Here is a 19628-nt window from a genome sequence, read left to right as displayed (position 1 = left end):
GCTAACTCGATTTGGTATCGGAAGTGGAGGACAGATATACCCGGAGGAAGGAAAGTTCTCTTCGAGGCCGCTCTGATTTCGGAGTGGCCTTGGAGAGAACGGAGGCAGGCTACTCGGCGCGCGCAGGCTGCCATTTTGGGCAGCCTTGCGTGCGCCGACCCTGGATTTTAATGAATACGCGTGGCTACGCGCGTATCAATTAAAATCCCGCTTACTCTTGTTTGCGCCTGGTGCGCGAAAAAAAGTACGCGTGGGCGCAGATTTATAAAATCTACCCCATAATGAATAAAGTCATAAATTCAGAGCACGGGATAGCGATGTCTCAGTTTATGCAGCAACTCTGACAATAAAGGTTACTGAATCTGAGTCCCAAATCTTTTCACTTTACTTGGCTTCAATGTACTCTGGTAACCCCTCCCTCACTCACTTGATACTGGTAATACAGGTCAGCAAACTGGTTAACCTCTTTCAGGCAGAAAATTGTCAGATTGATTCTCATTTCCAACATTTATATACAGTTTCCTCTTTTGCTTGCTAGGCTGGGTCTAAAAATCGGCATTTCCAGCAGTTTTTCTTTACTTTTAAAACTATCAGTCTTCAATGCTTTAACCTTTACGTTTTCACATTACCTTCTTCCATATTTTTAAAACATTATCTTTATGCTGTCACCAAACCCATATCTGTGTCCCATAATAATCCCTCTGTGGCTGCAAACTCCTACTGAAAGCAGCAACCTCTCTAGCAGCAAGCCCAACATATCTCTGCATCTGAACTGTGTCCATGAGGATTTTATTTATTTATTTATTTATTTATTTATTTATTTATTCCCAGAGAGATCATCATAGCAAAGAATCCCAAATTTAAAATTGTTAATCCTCTCCACTGTCTTCACTGTCCAGCTTCCCCATAGAATGGCACATGTGCCAGCCACCTTTATTAAATTCACATTGATTTTCAAAATAACAGTGCTTTCCAGAAACTGAGCAGCCCCTGGGATTTATCTCCTTATCCTATCTCTTCACTGCCTTTCTCACCTCTAAAAGGCCAGCTGGAAAGCCAAATGCTGTTTAGAAAGGATGTCATCGATCACAGTACAAGACCAGGATAGGATCCCGAGTGCTGTCTCAGGGACTTTTCTGGACACCAAAAACATTCATAACCACCTTGGCACAGTTAGTGGACATGTACAGGGCACACTATTGCCACTGCTGCCTGAAACAAGCAATTTAAAATACTTTTCCAGGAGCTATGTCATTGCAGGGTTTACATGTCTCCCCCAGGAGTCTCTCACTTGCATGTCTCAAGTACTGGTCCATTGCAGAATCCCATGCATGCACCAATGCATTACTTGGGAGTTATGATCAAATGGGACTTTCAGCTCAAAAGATGTTCTTAAATGATGGCAGCCTCTCTGCTCTGGAATCTTCTCTTCCCTCCTTCTGGGCTACTAACTTACTGAAAAGAAACACTGAATAACTCTCTTGCACTGATATTCGGTCTTAAAGCAGGTAAACCTTTTTTCTTTTTCTTTTTCCTAGTTCTTTTTGTGGACCTGTCCACAATATCCTCCCACTGAAAGTCTGAGCATGTACAAAGAAAATCCATTTGCTTTCATACAACTTGTCTCTGCAGAATCTATGTTCAGAGGTTCTCCTAGAGTGGAATAAAAGCTTTTAAAAAGAAGACATTGGGATTAGAATTGGCAAAGGGCTTTTCTTCTCTTCTCTTCTACAGTCAGTGGTCTCTCACATACAGGCCGATACAGTAAAGCGTGCTCTGCAGAGTACACTGTTTAACACGCGGTTGGACGCACGTCTTGGACAAGCATCCACAACCTCTTATACGATAAGGGGTTCAGCGCCTCCAAAACGCATCCAAACCCCACCCCCCTCCGAAACTAATAGCACTCATCACATGCAAATTCATGGTTTGGGAGGGGTGGTGCAGGGGTGGGCCAGGACAGCGCCATTAGATGCTGTCCCAGGGAAGAATGCACTGGTAGCCGGCCGGCACATGGAGTTTACTTTTGCTCCGGAGGAGCAGCAAGTATAAATACAAACAAAATTGGGCATAGCTAGGGTAGGTTTAGGGGAGGAGAGGGGAAGAGGGAGGAAGGATAGGGTTAGGGAACTGGGCAAAGGCTCATTTGCGTCAGCACGTGATTCTTTTAAAATCCACCCCCCCCCCCCCCCCGTGCACGGAGGAGACCATCTACCTGCACATGCAGACAAAATCTGGCACGCATGTTATAAAATAGCTGTGTCCATGTGCGCGAGCGCGGGTCTTTTAAAATCTACCCCCAAGTATTTTTCCCACAGAGGCAACATGGGAAAATTCCTTCTAATACATCAGGTTCACAGATTGTATTAGAATAAAATACAAATTTTAACAAAACATGTGTGTTACAAATGTTGTGCACCTATTTGGATTATTAAAAAGTAGTTACCGACATTCAAGGATTGATTTTATCTAGTGTATATGTTGATAATGCTTTGACATTTTGTGTATTTGATTAAAACCTAATGGAGAGGTGTTATCATTCCATTTATTTTATGTTTATGTATTTAGCAGGGTGAGTCAGCATTTTTGGATTTCCAAATGCAGGGGTAGGCAGCTCCGATCCGGAGTGCCAGAAACAGGCATGATTTTTAGGATATCCGCAATGACTATGCATAGTCATTGTGGATATTTTGAAAACCAGGCCTATTTGTGGCACTCCAGGACCATAGCTGCCTACCTTTGTTCTAATGTATGGATAGCCAACTAACCTTATGTTTTGAGAAATCTTTGTGTATTTTTTTTTTAATCAGAACATGTCATAAACTGCAAACTGTAAAGTTAATACTATAGTTAGTAAAGGCTGGCATAGTTTTAAATTAAAACCTCCAAAGTTATTTCCTTTAGGAAATAAATATTTTTAAATATCCCAATGTAAATGTTTAATTATTAAATTTTATAATCAAGGTTGATGAAATTGCAAAAAAAAAAAAAAAATGTACTTTTTTTTGTGTGCCAAACTAGGTCCTTTACCACCACTTAAACTTGGACACTCAATTTGTGCCTTGAAACAAGATGGCGGCTTATGTAAGGCAACAATGGAAAGATTTTACTTCAGCATTTATACCCGCCAGTGTGAATCTTTTGATTATGGAGGATGTGGAGGCAATGAGAACAACTTTCTAACTCTAGAAGAGTGCCGGGAGAAGTGTATAGTAAAAGGTTTGTATTCTGTGTCAAAGCAGGTGGATCCACACTGTGTCTAAAAATATGAAGTGCATATTTCTAAAAATCAGTCTCTTCTGTCTTCATGAACATATAATAGTCTAGAGGCACTAGGCATCAATGATTACTGTGGCCTGTCTACTATATAGATATATAAAACATGTTCATTTAAAAATGAATAGTGCATTTCTTGCTTAAATTGTTTTATTTTAGTGAAAATGTATAAAGCCCAGTGATGTCATATATAATGGAAGAGGATTTCTTGCCTCTACATGTAAGATGAATTTCTGCTTTAATAGTGTCAGCATCAAAATTATATTACTCATCTAAGACAACTGATATGGTCATCTTGCTTCTGGGTATTTCTAATTTTCAGCGACTGGCTCCTGATTTGGGTAGTCAATCTGTTTTCTCTGTGCATTTTCCCTACACTGGGCTCCCTGGCAAATTCAGTACACATTAGCTTCAGTCATCCACAACTTAATTTACAATCTCACTTTACCCAGGACAAAAGCAATGCCTAAATTATACAGCCCCAGCAGAACTTTACACTCCTCTGATCACCAGCTTCTTGACATTCCTTCACCTTGATTGACATGTCTCGATTCTGCGAGAGAACGAGCCTTTTCAATAGCTGGTCCAACACTTTGGAACTCAGTGTTAATGAGCCAAAGATGTTCTGGAAAGCCCTTAAAACATTTCTATTCAATAATGTCTACAGTGAATTAATAGCACCCAGTCTAACCACTTAAGTTATAAACAATTTTTCCTTTAAAATGGGTAAACAGCCTCCGTGAAAGATTGTGACCAGTCACCCGTGTTTGCCTATTTTGTTGCGTTTGTTTTCATAATTTTTATGAAGGTTTTTATGTTACCTACCCTGAACCTTGAAGGGCACAGGATACAAGTGCTTTTAAATAAATAAACAGACAGATATATAAATAAATTAAGGAGGACTAAAATTTTGACCTGTTTATTTGCAATTAAAAGCAGTGCTAGTTTTCCATCAGGTCATGCCAGTTTAGTACCTTTTTGAACTGTAGCAAATACTTCCTTAACCCCATTTCAGCCAAATTGGAAAATAGAAGCTGCAGATAACCTCAACCTGGTACTTTTTTTTTTTTTTTTTTTTTTTAAATCACTACTAATCTGTTTATTGATAAAATACTTTGTGGATTTGCTTAGTATAATAAAAAATGAGTATTAACAAAAGTTCTAATAGGTAAAACTCCAAACAAGTATATTAAGGCTATTTTGCATAAACTAGAAAGAGATCATTAACTTTTTTCAGATAGAAGCTGAACCACTATTAAGTAGGATCCTGAATTCTTTCCAAAAGTAACTCAAATAAAATTGGATCCTGCCCTCATAATGTGCTATATTAATCATAAAAATGACACAAACCCACAATTTCTAGTAATAGATACGTATTACACATGCATTTAACAGGAAATCTATCCAGACTCGGTCATCAGGAGGGTTTCTAATTTTAAATACTATATTTATAATCTTTAATTTTAATGCAGTATATGCTTGCTTCATGTTTATAAATTTTATTTTTAGCAAAGGTTAAAACATGACTATGGGGGTCATTTATCAAAATGCGCTAAGGTGTTGTTGCATGCGTTAAGGGCTTATTGCATGCGAAAAGCCCTTTAACGCATGCGATAGGCCCTTACTGCATGCGAACACGTCTTTAATGCATGCGATAGCACCATATCTTATGGTGCGATGCAAATTTGAAAAAGAGGAGGAGTTTGCCAGTCTGTGAAGTGCTATTGCACACATGTAATGCTGATTTTGACTATACCTTTTTCAGTAGTGTTAAGCTGTGTGATAGCTTGTGTTACAGGGTGGTAAAGTTTTATTGCATTGTCCCCTGAAAGGCCTGTTTTAGGAGATTTGAAGCTCCTGGAGCACCAGCCTAGCCATCGGGGGGGGGGGGGAGGGAGAGAGAGAGAGAGAGAGACACAGACAGACAGACACTAGCTGTAATGTCCTTTCCCTTGATAGGTATTTGTATCCCTATGGGTGGCCAACCTAGTAACTCGAGGTGAGGTTTAGGTATTAGTGTAGGGGGTTAGGGGCCACTTTGACATTCAACGTGAGACGTACCAACAGAACAGTTGTCTCTTGTGAAGATTTGATGACCTACAGAGAGAGGAAACTCACCCAAAGATGAGATTTGGGCAATGTTCTCTCCACTTAGCTTGATGTTTCCCAGGTAGAGAGTCCATCAAGCTAGGTTGAGAGAACATTGCACAATTCTCATCTTTGGGTGAGTTTCCTCGCTCCGTAGGTCATCAAATCTTCACAAGAGACCACTGTTCTGTTGGTACGTCTCACGTTGAATGTCAAAGTGGCCCCTAACCCCTACACTAATACCTAAACCTCACCTCGAGTTACTAGGTGGGCCACCCATAGGGATACAAATACCTATCTAGGGAGAGGACATTACTGCATGGTGTCTCTCTCTCTCTCTCTCTCTCTCTCTCTCTCTCTCTCAATGGTCCCCCCAGTGGTTGAATGCAGGAAATAAAACAGGTATGGCACTTATCACAATGTCTGAAAATGTTATCACAATTTTCACTAACTTAGCTCTTTGCATAGGTAATTAGCACAAATTGTGATAAAATGTATATTAGCATAAAACACACTCCTTTTACTTTCACATTTTGATAAATCCAGGCCCATGTTTGACTTTTCCATACTTTGGGAATTTTCTCTACGTCAGATGTTTTTAATTTCAAAACTAGGTGCTCAGATATGAGCATGTTATTTCCAAACTGTGTATTTAGTTGGGCTGGTTTAAATTACCAAAAATATGTATATATCGAAAAGATTACACTATTGGCTGCAAAAAATATTGAAATATTTTAGACATGAGTTCCATGGTGTGGCATCTATTGAACCAATCTGTATTTACATACTTTATCACCTTTATAAGAATTTTTTTGTTTCAGTGAATATGGGTTCATATCTGTCTCCAGTGCTATATAAGTTTTATTTTGGAATACACAACAAGATATTGTACTATATGATGTAGAAAATAGATATCTTAATCCATGCTGCCTTCCAGTCAGGCTGTTAGTAACAGCCTGTGCAGCCATCCAAGTCCACACCTGGCTCCATCCTCAGTCAGTAGGCTGGTATCCAGCTACAATTTTATCTTCATTTGTGGCTTAGTACATAGCTTATGGCAGTAAAATTAACACTCCTTATGGGATATTGGCTTGGTTCCTCTCTGTCTGCATCTGCTTTGAAAGATACAGCATTACAAAAGAGAGAAAAATGGTGTTTGTGCAGCATTACTCATAAGGGGTGGGGGGTGGAGTTTGGGTAAATAGGAGAGTTCAAGTTGCCAGAAACTCTGTGCTGCTGGCCGAGCCAAGTAAAATACAGTAAAAAAAAACAAAACATGTTAGTCACAAGGAGTGAGGGAATCAGATAAAGTAGTTTTCTGTTCCAGTAGAGACAAAACATAGCATCTTCTGAAAGATAAGAACCTAATGAACTGATTAGGAAGAGCATCTATTATGCGAAGCATGTCTGTTTTGTATCATCTTTACCAGAGTGTATTTTTGAACTGACAAATGATAAAAGAATAATATAAGCCATCTATGGGCAGATTCTGTTGCGTGTAGAAGAGGAAGAAAATAAAATAAAATAGAGGCCGATAGAGAAGACCCAGCTGACCCGGTCTTGGCAAGTCCAACTTGCTGGGTTTGTCCCGGAGCTTCCTCCTCCAGCCCTGCCCTACCGATCTGGAACAGGGGAGAAGCTCTCAGTGGCAATCTGCGATCTGGCAGACTCAACAATGTTTCCCCTGGCGAAAACAGGGCTCCTCCCTCTGTCTCGCCTGTGGGACTAGATGCCACAAATCCAGAGTTAGGGACCGCATACTGTGATATTAATCACTGTCCTGAAGAGCTAGTAGGGTCTGATGGAAAGACCCTCACTTTCCCCTTCCTTGTATGCGGCATTTATCAACTATTCCAAAGGAAATATAATAGTTAAGAAATGAGGAAAAAGGAGCTGTGTTCAGTAGCGTCCTCTAATCAACCAATCTTGTTTTCCCCCCTTGAGTGTTACAAAGTTAATCTGTGTCACATTGACACAGACAATGCAAATAGGATATTTAAAAAATACATTTGTCCTCAAAATTCATAAGAGAAATGCATTTTAGCCTACTTTCTAAAGGAAAATGAGGCATATATACCTTAGTAATGTATCGGCAAATTCTCCTCCCCCCCCCCCTCCAATTCCTGCAGAACCAGCCTGCTGACCAGCTGTGAGCTCATCTGGTAGCTCCACCTTGTTGTGACATCATCTCTAGTCTACCCTGCTATAACCATGTCTTGAGGCTGGAGGCAGTGAGCCTCAGAGGGCAAGTCAAAGCTCCTTTGCAAGATTCTAAGCAAGAAGACTATTGGGGTGAATGTGGGTGAGTTTGGATTGTGGTATTTTAGTGAGAATATAGCTCTGGTTGTTTATCTCCTACATAAATACAGCTTTAGGGATGGGTAGATTAGGGTTTAAATCTAGAAGAATGAGAACCAGATTTTGTTTAGATCCATTCCTTATCATTACCGCTATTACTTAGCTAGCTGTAAGCCAGATGGATAAGGAGTTTATTTTAATGCTGGTAAATGGTGAGGTCAATGTTGGGGAAGCCACATTATTATATGATGTTTTATTGGATGAACAGATTGATTTGTTGTGTATAACAGAAACTTGGTTAATGGAAGGAGATAGTGTTTTGCTCTCCCAATTATATCCTTATGGCTATAAAATTATTTAGCAACCCAGACAATGGGGTAGAAGGAGAAGATTATTGAAAAGGCTGTGGCATTGCAAGTATTAGAATTTGTTGATTTTATTTATATTTTTATTATTTAAAATCTTTTCTATACCGTCATTAAGCAGACGCCATCACAACGGTTCACAATAGGGCACATAACTACATGTTGCATAAAATGTCTTAAATTATAACAATTAAACAGGTGCCATCAAAATACTGTAACATAGTTTCATAATAAGTATTAATTGGTGGGTGTTATAAGTCATGTCCCGTTTTCTCTGTATCAGCTATAAGATAAAGTATTACTTAACTCTAGTTCTTTGTTGTTAAAATAATAAAGAGAGAATAAAAATATAAAAATGAGAAACACACACATCAAGTAAAAAGGTGTGTGTATGGGAGTTCGACTGACCGCAACCTACATTTCCCTGGGTTCTACTCTCCATTCTCTTTGTGGTATGCTTGCTTAAATAGCCATTTTAGACTTTTTCAGAAGGTTTTGATGTTTCTTTGCAATCTGATTTCTAAAGGATATTGTTCCATATTGAGGGTCCTGCTAGGGATAGGGCCCTATCCCTTACTTGAGTTAGTTGTGAAGAACTTAGATTACTGTCAATCTGTTTTAGGAAAAACTACAGAGACTATTGCAGCATCACTGGATGATGATTTGAAAACATTAGGTAGAGGAGACTCTGCACTTATCGTTTTATTTGATTTAAGTGTGGCCTTTGATACCGTTGATTATTTGATATTGTGAAATAGACATTAAATTAGTTTTGGGGAATATAGTTCAAACTCAAATTTGACTGAATTTGGAGTCCTCCAGCATTCTGTTTTGTCCCCTCAACTTTTTAACTTGTATTTAAAATCCTTATCTTAGCTTTTAGATGGTTATAGTTTTACTTTTCATATTTTTGCTTGTATTCAGCTTTTCTAGTGGGATATGATTCAGTGGATTTGGAATCAAAGTTATAAGGTATTAGCTTTAATTTAGTATTGGATGATATCAGCAAATTTACTGAAAGCAACAAAAAATGGTGATTGAGATTTTTGCTCTTCATCAAGGTGGAGAAATGTTAGCTTATAAACCCTGTGTGAAGAATTTGAGTGTCATTTGAAATATTTTCTATGATATCACGTTTCCAAAATTTCTAAAGGTCTATACTTTGAAATCTATAAGGAGATTATATCCACTTTTATCAAGACCAGTTTTAGAAACTGCGATTAATGCATTCATTCTTTCTCACCTTGAATATTGCATTGGAATTCTTCATGGATTTCATCTACAGCTGATATAAAAATTACTGCAAGGCTTATTGAAGGGTCTAGAAGGAATGAATACATGTCCTCAGTATTAAAACAGCTCCACTTGTTACCTGATTTATTCTGTGTCAAATTTAAGATATTAGTTTTAGGATTGTTTATGTTTTTGAATAACTTAGCTTCTGGGTAAGTAGATTGGATTATGTACCCGGCTTTCATTTTCAGATCTAAAATGGAGGGTTTTGTGCACGCCCACTTAAAATGTGGTGCACATATGTAAACGGCCAGGCTATGTTATAACATAGGCCACGTCCCTGGGAGCGGGCCGACTTATCTGCATACCCACTTATTGCTTTGAAAGTTAACATCTTACTTGGCAAGGCATCAGATAAAGTGATGGTGATGTGGAAGAGGTAAACCATTTGAAGAATTACATTTAAATGAAAAACACAATATTCGTAATAAGTTGGAGAAGGTAAAGCTTTTACATGCTCAAATTAATGATACCGAAAAAATGTATATGCAAGAACTGTTTTTGAAAGGAAAAAAGTGACAATTTCAATGAGGCTTTTGAAAAACCTGATGAAAGATCAATATACCAATAATCCTTTTCCTGTGAATCTCATCTTGTTGTTCGAGTCATGTCAGCCTAATGTAGACTATGGGGCTGATTTTAAAAGCCCTAAGTGCGCCAGGCCTATTTTATAAAGGCCCGGCAATATGTGTAAAGCCCCGGAATGCATCTAAGTCCCGGGGTTTTACAAAAAGGGCCGTGCAGGGACAGGGCTAGAGGCCTCCGCCACAGTGGCATTTGCCGCTGTGCCGGGGTATTGCGTGCCGGCAGGTTGCCGGCGCACACAACTTGCCCGAGGCAGGTGCAGAAGGTAAATTTAAATTTTGGGGGGGGATTAGGATAGAGCTGGGGGGATAGGTTAGGGGAAGGGGTGGGAAGGTTAGTTTAGGGGGAGGGAATGGGGGAAGTCTGCAGGCGTTGGCGCGCGCAGGGTGCACAATTGTGCACCCCCTTGTGCGCACCGACCCCCGATTTTATAACATGCGTGCACCTGTGCGCACATGTTATAAAATCGGGTGCAGATATGTGTGCACCAGGTAGTGCGCTTACATTTGAAATTTTTCTCCTATATGAATATAAAAAAGTACCTAATGAATGTAATTTTAATTTGCTTTTAAATTGTAATGAAGTTACAGCTCATGCAATACACATTTAGGGGTAGATTTTTAAAAATGGCGCGTTCGCGTACTTTTGTTCGCGCTCCAGGCGCAAACAAAAGTACGCTGGATTTTAGTAGATACGTGCGTAGCTGCGCATATCTGCTAAAATCCAGGATCGGTGCGCACAAGGCTGCCGATTTTGGGCAGCCGGCGCGCGCTGAGCTGCGCAGCCTGCCTCCGTTCCCGCCGAGGCCGCTCCGAAATCGGAGCGGCCTCTGAGGGAACTCTCTTTCGCCCTCCCCTCACCTTCCCCTCCCTTCCTCTACCTAACCAACCCCCCTGGCCCTATCTAACCCCCCCCTACCTTTGTCCGGGGATTTACGCCTCCCGGAGGGAGAAGTAAATCCCCGCGCGCCAGCGGGCTGCTGGCGCGCCGAGACGCAACCCGGGGGCGGTTCCGGAGGGCACAGCTACGCCCCCGGACCGCCCCGGGCCAAAACCCCCGCCCCCGAAACGCTGCGTCCTGCCCCCAAAATGCCGCATCTATCGGCCCCGCCCCCCGACATGCCCCCGACAAAAAACCCCGGGACTTACGCGAGTCCCGGGGCTCTGCGCGCGCCGGCAGGCCTATGGAAAATAGGCGCGCTGGCGCGCAAGGCCCTGCTCGCGTAAATCCGGGCGGATTTACGCAAGCAGGGCTTTTAAAATCCGCCCCTTATTTCCTTCCAATTTATACTTCACTACCGTTTTTCTAATAATAGGTCAAAGCAGTTTGCATCAATTTAATAGTACATAATTTACAATAGTAAAATAAGACATCATTAACATATCAAAATAATACACAAATTCACAATTATAAAACAATATGTCTCAAAATATTAACTAAAATAATAAAACTGAAAAGAAATAGTAAACTGATCCACACATCCTATAGTATATCCTTTACCTTTCAAAATATTTCAAGAAGGTCAGGTTTATTTAAAATACCATTATTGTGTCTGAACAATTTACAGGTAAGTGGAATGAGAATCTCTTGCATTCTGCATTTCTTGCAGAAAATCTTTCAGATCTGTTCAAATCTTTCCTGTTCAGATGCAATAACATCAGTATAAAGTACTAAAATTAATATCCCATTGGATAAATCCATATCTCAATGGTCTTAGTGTATGTTCAACATTCTATGTTGGTAATGAATGCCTACCCGAACAAGGGCACCTTCACTGTGACTATGAAAAAGCTGCCAATTAGTATACCACAGTAATAAATTGAAAGCATTGCTGCAATATGCATTAAAATGAATTCATGTACTCTGTAATTCTGTGCCCTAAGAATTACCTTGGGTATAAACAGATTCAGTTTTAATACTGAAAAAAAAATATCGGTGAACAGCTAGTATGCGGCCTGAAGAAAACATTTAGTTTGCTGTTGTCTTCAGATCTGGCAAATGACCTTGTTTCTGGAGAGAGATTTTTTTCAATTCTTGCTCTTAGATATACCTTCTGACGATATATTGCCTTCAGTATCTATATATTGTAGATGGGGTTTAATTCACTAAGGGGCGGATTTTAAGAGCCCTGCTCGCCTAAATCCGCCCAAAACCGGGCGGATTTAGGCGAGCAGGGCCCTGCGCGCCGGGAAGCCTATTTTACATAGGCCTACCGGCGCGCGCAGAGCCCCGGGACTTGCGTAAGTCCCGGGGTTCTCCGAGGGGGGCGTGTCGGGGGGCGGGCCCGGTCGTCGCGGCGTTTTGGGGGCGGGTCCGGGGGCGTGGCTACGGCCCGGGGCGGTCCGGGGGCGTGGCCGCGCCCTCCGTACCCGCCCCCAGGTCGCTGCCCGGCGCGCAGGAGGCCTGCTCACGCGCGGGGATTTACGCCTCCCTCCGGGAGGCGTAAATCCCCGGAGAAAGGTAAGGGGGAGGTGTAGACAGGGCCGGGCGGGTGGGTTAGGTAGGGGAAGGGAGGGGAAGGTGAGGGGAGGGCGTTAGAGGATTCCCTCCAAGGCCGCTCCGATTTCGGAGCGGCCTTGGAGGGAACGGGGGTAGGCTGCGCGGCTCGGCGCGCACCGGCTATACAAAATCCATAGCCTTGCGCGCGCCGATCCAGGTTTTTAGTAGATACGTGCGGCTCCGCGCGTATCTACTAAAATCCAGCGTACTTTTGTTTGCGCCTGGAGCGCAAACAAAAGTAGGCTATTCGCGCTCCTTTTAAAATCCGCCCCTAATGGTTTTTGCTTTAGAGGTAAAAAGGCACATCTGGCAGTTGACAAATAATACATTATTTAGTGATTATCGCTTTCAAATAATTCTCACCTTTAATACCATATGTAGTAGTCAAATAATTGTTTGATGCATGTATCTTGTTAAATGAGTTTACTAAGTCTTACTGTTCAGCTGTAAATGATCAGTTTGTTCTGTTTAATGCAGATATTCCATTCAAGAGAAAGAGGGGAAAACTTCAACAAGGTAATTTTTCATTTTCTAGAAGAAATAAGGGTTGTTTGAGCAGATTTTTGTAGATCTTCACTACTTTTCTCTCTCTCGACATGACCTGTGAGAAACAAATTGAAGCAATTATACTATTGCTGCAGCTTTGCACAGTATTTTCCCAAGATCAAGGCCAATAAACAGTAAGTGGTGCTATGTACAAAGTGAATGCTCCCTTACAAGACTGGTTAAGAGGTCCAATAACTCTGAGTGACATGAACATTGTAGCAGTGGCATGGCTGGTCACCAAATCACTGAAATACATTAATAAAGTCAACCCCACTTAAACACAAAATAAAGCCATCTGTTCTCTGCTTTATTTCTTTTTGAAAGTGCTTGGCACTCAGAAACAAAATCAGAGGCAAGAATTCTCATGTAACTGTATCAGCAGTGACATCTGGGCCCCGCACCATGAGTTACCCTTTCAATAAACACCCCAGATAAAAGTATGTGAATGGAAATTAAGACTATAATTTTATTAATAATCAAGCCCTAACATTTAACCAATGCTTTCTGTCTTTTAACCAATTCCCAGTCCACAGTAGGACACTACCTCTTATCCCATTACTTTGTAATTTCCTGAGAAGTCTCTCATGGATAACTTTGCTGGATGCCTTCTGAAAATCCAAACACTCTATATATTCCACCTTTCAGCCACTTCAAAGTAGATTGCATTCAGAAATAGTAGGTAGCTGAGTGCCTCACAGTATTTTTGCTTTGAATATACTTGAAAAAATTGTATTAGTTTTTTTCTCTTTGGACAGCTTCTTCTCAAATTCTCTCTTGGCTTGTCTTACTACTGTTTTACATCTAACTTACCAGTACATATGCTCTTGTCTATTTTCATTATCTGGGTCTATTTCCATTTTTTGAACAATGCACATTTGGCTCTAACTGCCTCTTTCACCTCACCATTAACAGTTGTTTGTTCTTCCTTTGACCATTTTTAATGCAGGAGACATTTTATCTGGGCTTCCAAAATGATAATCTCCATACCTCATGAAAACATTTAACCTTTACAATCACTCCCTTCAGCTTTTTCCTAACTAATGTCTCCATTCCCTCATCTTTCTTTTTAAAGTTATATGCTACTTCATTTGTTTTATTTAATATCTCTTCCTCTAGTAATTATGTCAAATTTGATTACAATTTGGACACTATTTGTTAGTGATCCCACCATAGTAAACTCTTGCACTGGTTTGTATGTTCCACTGAGGACTAGCTCTAAAGAAGATGCCCCTCTCATCAGTTCTAGGACCAGCTGCTCCATGAAGCAGTGCTTTATGGCATCTAGAAACTTCACCTCTAGCATATCCCAATGAAAAATTGACCCAATCACTACTGGAATAATTGAGATCTCCCATTACTATTTTGTTGTCAAATTTATTTGTTTTTATTGTAAATTGACCGGTAGAATATTCTTGTATAAGGCCACTCACCAGTCTTACTATTCAGAATTCTGGAATTTTCCTAAAGTTATTTTAAATTGTTTTTTATTTGCACTTTTATGTCTCTTTGTTTTCACAATCTGCTTATTAGCAGAAGCTACAGGCAATATAGAGTCATTCATACCTATGTACACTTCATCTACATCTATCTGGTCTACTTCAGCCTTAATCACAGCTTCTCTATTGGGATATTCTAATTGCCCTGTTTTGCAAGTATTTTTGGAACATACCTCCCTCTGAACTATGCACTTCTGAGAGACTGTTGTTTTTCCCCCATGGCCTAAATTAAAAGCTGTTCTATCTACCCACCAGCCACTAAGCCATCTACATTCCTAATGATTGAATCACCTATTTCTTTTAAAAAGCTTTCAGCAGTTTCTAAAAGTGGGCAAACAAAATACTTGACCAATTAACTAAGTTACACACTTAATTCTTGTTAGCATACACTTTGTGAATTCCTTCATGCACAAAAACTAATAAAATTATTAACATAGGAAAGCAAGACTTGCAGCTTGCTATCGGTCTCCCCACCCCTTGTACAAGAATCAAGGTACACCTATATGGCTTTAAAACAAGGCCACAGTTTATTACATAACATAACCCGAGCCCTCAAACTTATTATACAAACAATGCAAAGAACCCCCGCACCCTTTCCCCCTCCTCCTCCTTGAACCTCTTCGCTTACCACCACGTCCCAATGGTAAGACTAAGCCGTCACTCCCATCTCACCTACCCCGCCGCAGCCCCAGCGAGGGTAAGCTTGCGGCCTGAGCATTGCCCCCTCCCCCCTTGCTCATAGGCCATCCTGTGTAGCAGCCCCAAACTACATGAGATTCTCCCCTCCTCCTCCAATATCCTTTGCAGTCTAATACAAACACTTATTAGGGCTTGGGTTTCCGCCACAAACAAAGACAACCTTGGTTATCTTTGTTCCCCACTGCGGCCCCAAACCACTCACACATTGTTGCTCTAAAACCCTCCTGCAAAGCATTGTTAAAAAAATCAGTGCCTACACCAGAATGGTGGACTCCAATGGAATGGAAGAAACCTCCCAACACCAATCATGGCGCACCCAAAAAAAACCCTTGTCTCTGTAGCCATGCACCACTCTGTCGGTTCAATTTTATAACCCCCCGTTTCCACAGATTCAGTATGATGTCGGATCCTAATTATGATGTTCGACAACCCACCTTAGGATTGGACATTGCATTTATAATGCACGCCAAATATGTCCGCATTTGCGCCACCAGTTCTCTACCAGAAAATTCTCCGATATCCTTCCCACCTAAATGTATAATGAGCACCTATGGCATTCCTCAACTCCTAACAAGCCTTTGCAGGAAAGGTATTAACTCCCCCCCAAGTCATGCCCCTTTTGCCTAACCATCGGATTTTCCATTTCGTGCTATCCAAGGTCAGATTTGCTCCATATGGAAGCTTCACCACCTGGCGCTGAGCCCAGTTCACGAAGTAATGGCCCACGACCCAAGCACATTCCTGCTCACAAGACTTCTCCCTTTGAGTCTGCAAAAGAAAAAACGGCCATTAGTCTCCAGTCTTCTCCCCCTCCCCCCCCCCAAATCCCCTTTCCATACATGTTGTGCCAAAAGCCCTTGACTAACGTGCACCTTGGAGCGTGCAACTAATTCGCTCACTTGCATTGTTCCAAAAAATGGCATGAGCAAATGCTGCCCGGAAGAGAAGTACCTCGTAACATGACCAACAAACTTTTTCCACGTGTCCCGCTATCAACAACAATTCAGCTACCTAATTGGTCGCCTAACTTCCATGTGGCCGGAGCTATGGATTGTTGAAGCAATCTCTGCATTTCCGACAACCCAACTGCCACAGATACTCCGGGAATGACTCTGCCGTCGAACTCGCATGTGGTGCCAACGCCCAAAAGACATCCCTCTTGAAACAAGAAAGAGCATCTACAATCCCATTCCGAGAATCTGGCACGTGCCTAGCCGTGATAGTCACATTCCATTGCAAACACAAGAGTACCAACTCCCGCAACAGCCAAAACACTTGTAAACATCAAGCAGCCAGCAGGTTAATTACCTGCACCACCCCTACATTGTCATACCTCAAAACAACTCTTTTATTCCTGAGTCTATGTCCCCTAATAACAAGCAACCACTATGGGAAACTGCACTAAAAAGGTGATGTTTTTTGTAAGACCCTCCTTTTCCCCAGCCTCCGGCCATCGCTCCGCCCACCAATCACCTTGAAAGCATACACCGAAGCCGAACGTCCCTGCTGTGTTCAAATACAACTCCAACTCCCCATTTGATTCTTCCCCTTCCTGCATGGAACAAACACCGTTAAAGGACTCTGCTAAGCCCTCCCAGACACCCAGTTCTTCCTTCACCCTCAGCTTCACCCTAATAAAATGAAGTCCTGCCCGCCCACCGATAGTCATCGCAGACCGCCTGCGTATAAACACTCTGCCCATCGGGATCACCCGGCATGCAAAAGTAAGTGAAACAATCAAGGACTACATCTGTTTTAAAGTCACCTTAGTTGCCTTTCGCACTAACTTCAGCAATCCCTTCAGCTTGACAACTTTGTCCGAAGGCATATGCGACAACGTTCCTACCAGATCCAACTCAATACCCAGGAAAATAATCTTAATAGAAGGCCTTACCGTTTTGTCATGCGCTTTAGGGACCCCTAAACGAGTTACTGCCCAAAAAAACAGCTAACTCATCCCGCCATAAGCTAGACTAACTAGTTCCCACAAACCAGAAATCATCCAAGTAATGCAAATATCGTTACAACCCATATACCTCGTAGTAGCCCGCTGTATGAAAGTGCTGAAAACTTCCCAAAGCACATGAAATCGCACGACCCATGGGCAAGCAACTATCAACATAGTAACCTCCTTCAAATACAAAATCTAACCAAGTAACAAACAAAAATGCGGATTCTATATCAGCCTTGCTAGCCAAACCCCTTTTCCAACACCTCTCACTAAATCAACCGCCGCATTGAAGGAAGCATACCGTACTGTCCATGCTTTCCTAGGAATGAAATCCTTTACTGACAATCCCGCCATATACGATAGGTTCAAGGTCAATCCGAACTTCCCTGGAGCCTTCTTCGGTATAACCGCCAACGGAGACAAAGGCATGCTTTCAGATGGCGGCTCACGAATGGGCCAACCAACCTACCCAACTGAATCTCGGATCTCGACTTATCCCATGCCACATCTGCCATCTTATAAGCCGACCTGGTATTGCGTGCTCACCCTCCCAAACCTGGACCTTCATGAGGGGATACTAAAACCATCGCTCAAAAAGCCTGCTGCTTCAACATCCAGATAAAACTGTAACCAATTTTGTGGCGCAGAAAGAACAACCGGTGAATCTGCCTTGTGCTGCAAAACCTCGGCCCCGTGCCGCCAATCCTAAGGGCGGCACGGGGCCGCCCTTAGGATTGGCGGCCCCGTGCCCTTCAGGATACGTAGTGGCCGGGTGTGCCCCTCCACATCCAATGCACACATGTCAAAATGTGCACTCTGCCCCCAAAGTCGCTGCGCTGCTTTCCTGCGTCTCCTCCAGATGCGTCCTGACGTCTTACTGGGAACGTGCCCCTCCTGTCCTTGCAGGAACTCTTTATCCCTCCATGCCTCCTGTCTTGGAGTTCCTGGAAATGCCACGTCCGCTGCATCTGAAATAGAAGATGCCCCTACCCCCGCACCCCCCCCCCCCCAAACTCCTGTCCTGCAACCATACTCACTTTTCTCAAACCTGATGGATGCTGAAACAAAGCAGACTAAGCCCTGCTCCCGCCCATCTGACCCTGGACCCATGTTGCACTCATCCGGGGGAAAAATTCTGACCCCTCAACTGACCCAGAATCCAGCGGCCAAACACCCTGGTACCCATACCACCCTGAACTGCCCCTGCCACCCCCGTCACCAGTCGGGTACTCACTGCTCTAGGATATCCGCTATAAGCTCTGGCTGGGAAAATCCACTCAGTCCCTGTCCCATTATTTGGCAGTTCCCTGGCATACCCTGCCCTGCTAGCTTTACTCCTTCTTCCCACCCTAGTCTTCACTGCAGGCACCTTCGCGCCCTGCCTTCTAACTGGACGCTTACCCCTCCCTCGTACACTGCCCTCCCTCCCCTGCGATAAACCTTTTGTTATGGGGAAGGGAGGCAGGGTGGCTGCAAGCTCCTTAGGAAACCTAAGCTGCTGCAATAATCCGCGCACCTCCCTCTTCATAATCCGCGCACCTCCCTCCTCCTTCTCAAGGAACCTTGGCTTTTTCACCACTGCTAGGCTGCAAAACTGCCAGCCCCTCACTGAATCCTCACTATGGGTGCAGGGTAGGCCAAGCCAGCCATGCCTGTGCTAAACAGTTCCAAAGGAAAACGGGCGATGCAAAAAACCGCGGGGGGGTCGCACAAAATATGGGCCGGAATCAGCGCGGGATAGCCCGGGAAAATCAAAACTCCCGCCGAAGCTTATGATAAATTTCATCGCGTTGCAAAGGGACGCCTCACATGCGGGGGGAGTAAAGAAATGGGTGGGCAAAGGAAGGCCAGCTTGGGGCAGGCACAGGGCCGCTCTCGCCGGAATCGACGCACTCTCAGGCGAGGCCGCCGCATGAGCCGGGGGGGGGGCCCTCGCCTTCAAGGGGAGGAGACTAGGGGACAAAACCGAGGGGAGGGCCGTCGGTAGCGGGGTTGCCACGCCATCAGTACTTACCAGGGATGGTCTGCTCGAGGGGGTGGGAGCCCACCCGGGCGGCACCTGACTGGACGCCGTCGGAGGTCGGCCGACCACGGCAGCAGGTAGGGAAGTGGCTCCGCATTTGCGGCCGCGCTTCATGCTGCCACTGAAACAAAACCTAAGCACTAAAACCACTAGCAAAAAACCTCCTGTATCAGCCCAAGCTGTGAAGCAAAACAAGCTGCTGCCATTTGCCTCGCTGCTTCTTGCTGACTGAGGCAAGCAAATAAAACCCGCGCAATTGCTACTGTTTCTGAGGTAACCAATGACGAGGCAGCAATTCAGACTTGTTGCCGTCGTCATGGGCTACCTCCACCCCCCGCCCCCATCCCCTCTCCCTAACGGCGGCCTGCGCTTGCCCCATGTTACCTACGGCAGCGCAGGACAAGCCCGTGCTGCCTCTCCATAGCCTTGTTTCTTAAGTAGGTCTGGGACAAACCAGAATTACGTGATGTAAATTTACATTATCAATAATAATTTCAGATCCCAGTGAA

General features: G+C 43.1%; 1 protein-coding gene across 2 annotated transcripts in view; it reads left to right on the top strand.

Annotated features, from left to right (window-relative positions):
* The window catches only part of TFPI (tissue factor pathway inhibitor), a 121353-nt gene that overhangs the window by 55012 nt on the left and 46713 nt on the right, over positions 1 to 19628 (top strand). For both annotated transcript variants that reach the window (XM_029605973.1, XM_029605974.1), the window contains 2 exons: positions 3022 to 3219; positions 12882 to 12920. In XM_029605973.1, coding sequence (XP_029461833.1) covers positions 3022 to 3219; positions 12882 to 12920 — 237 coding nt within the window. The remainder of the gene's footprint in view (positions 1 to 3021; positions 3220 to 12881; positions 12921 to 19628) is intronic.

Source organism: Rhinatrema bivittatum, chromosome 6, assembly GCF_901001135.1.
Source record: "Rhinatrema bivittatum chromosome 6, aRhiBiv1.1, whole genome shotgun sequence".
NCBI classification, from domain to species: domain Eukaryota; kingdom Metazoa; phylum Chordata; class Amphibia; order Gymnophiona; family Rhinatrematidae; genus Rhinatrema; species Rhinatrema bivittatum.
The sequence above is the reverse complement of the archived record's forward strand: the minus strand, read 5'-3'. Positions and strand labels throughout refer to the sequence as shown.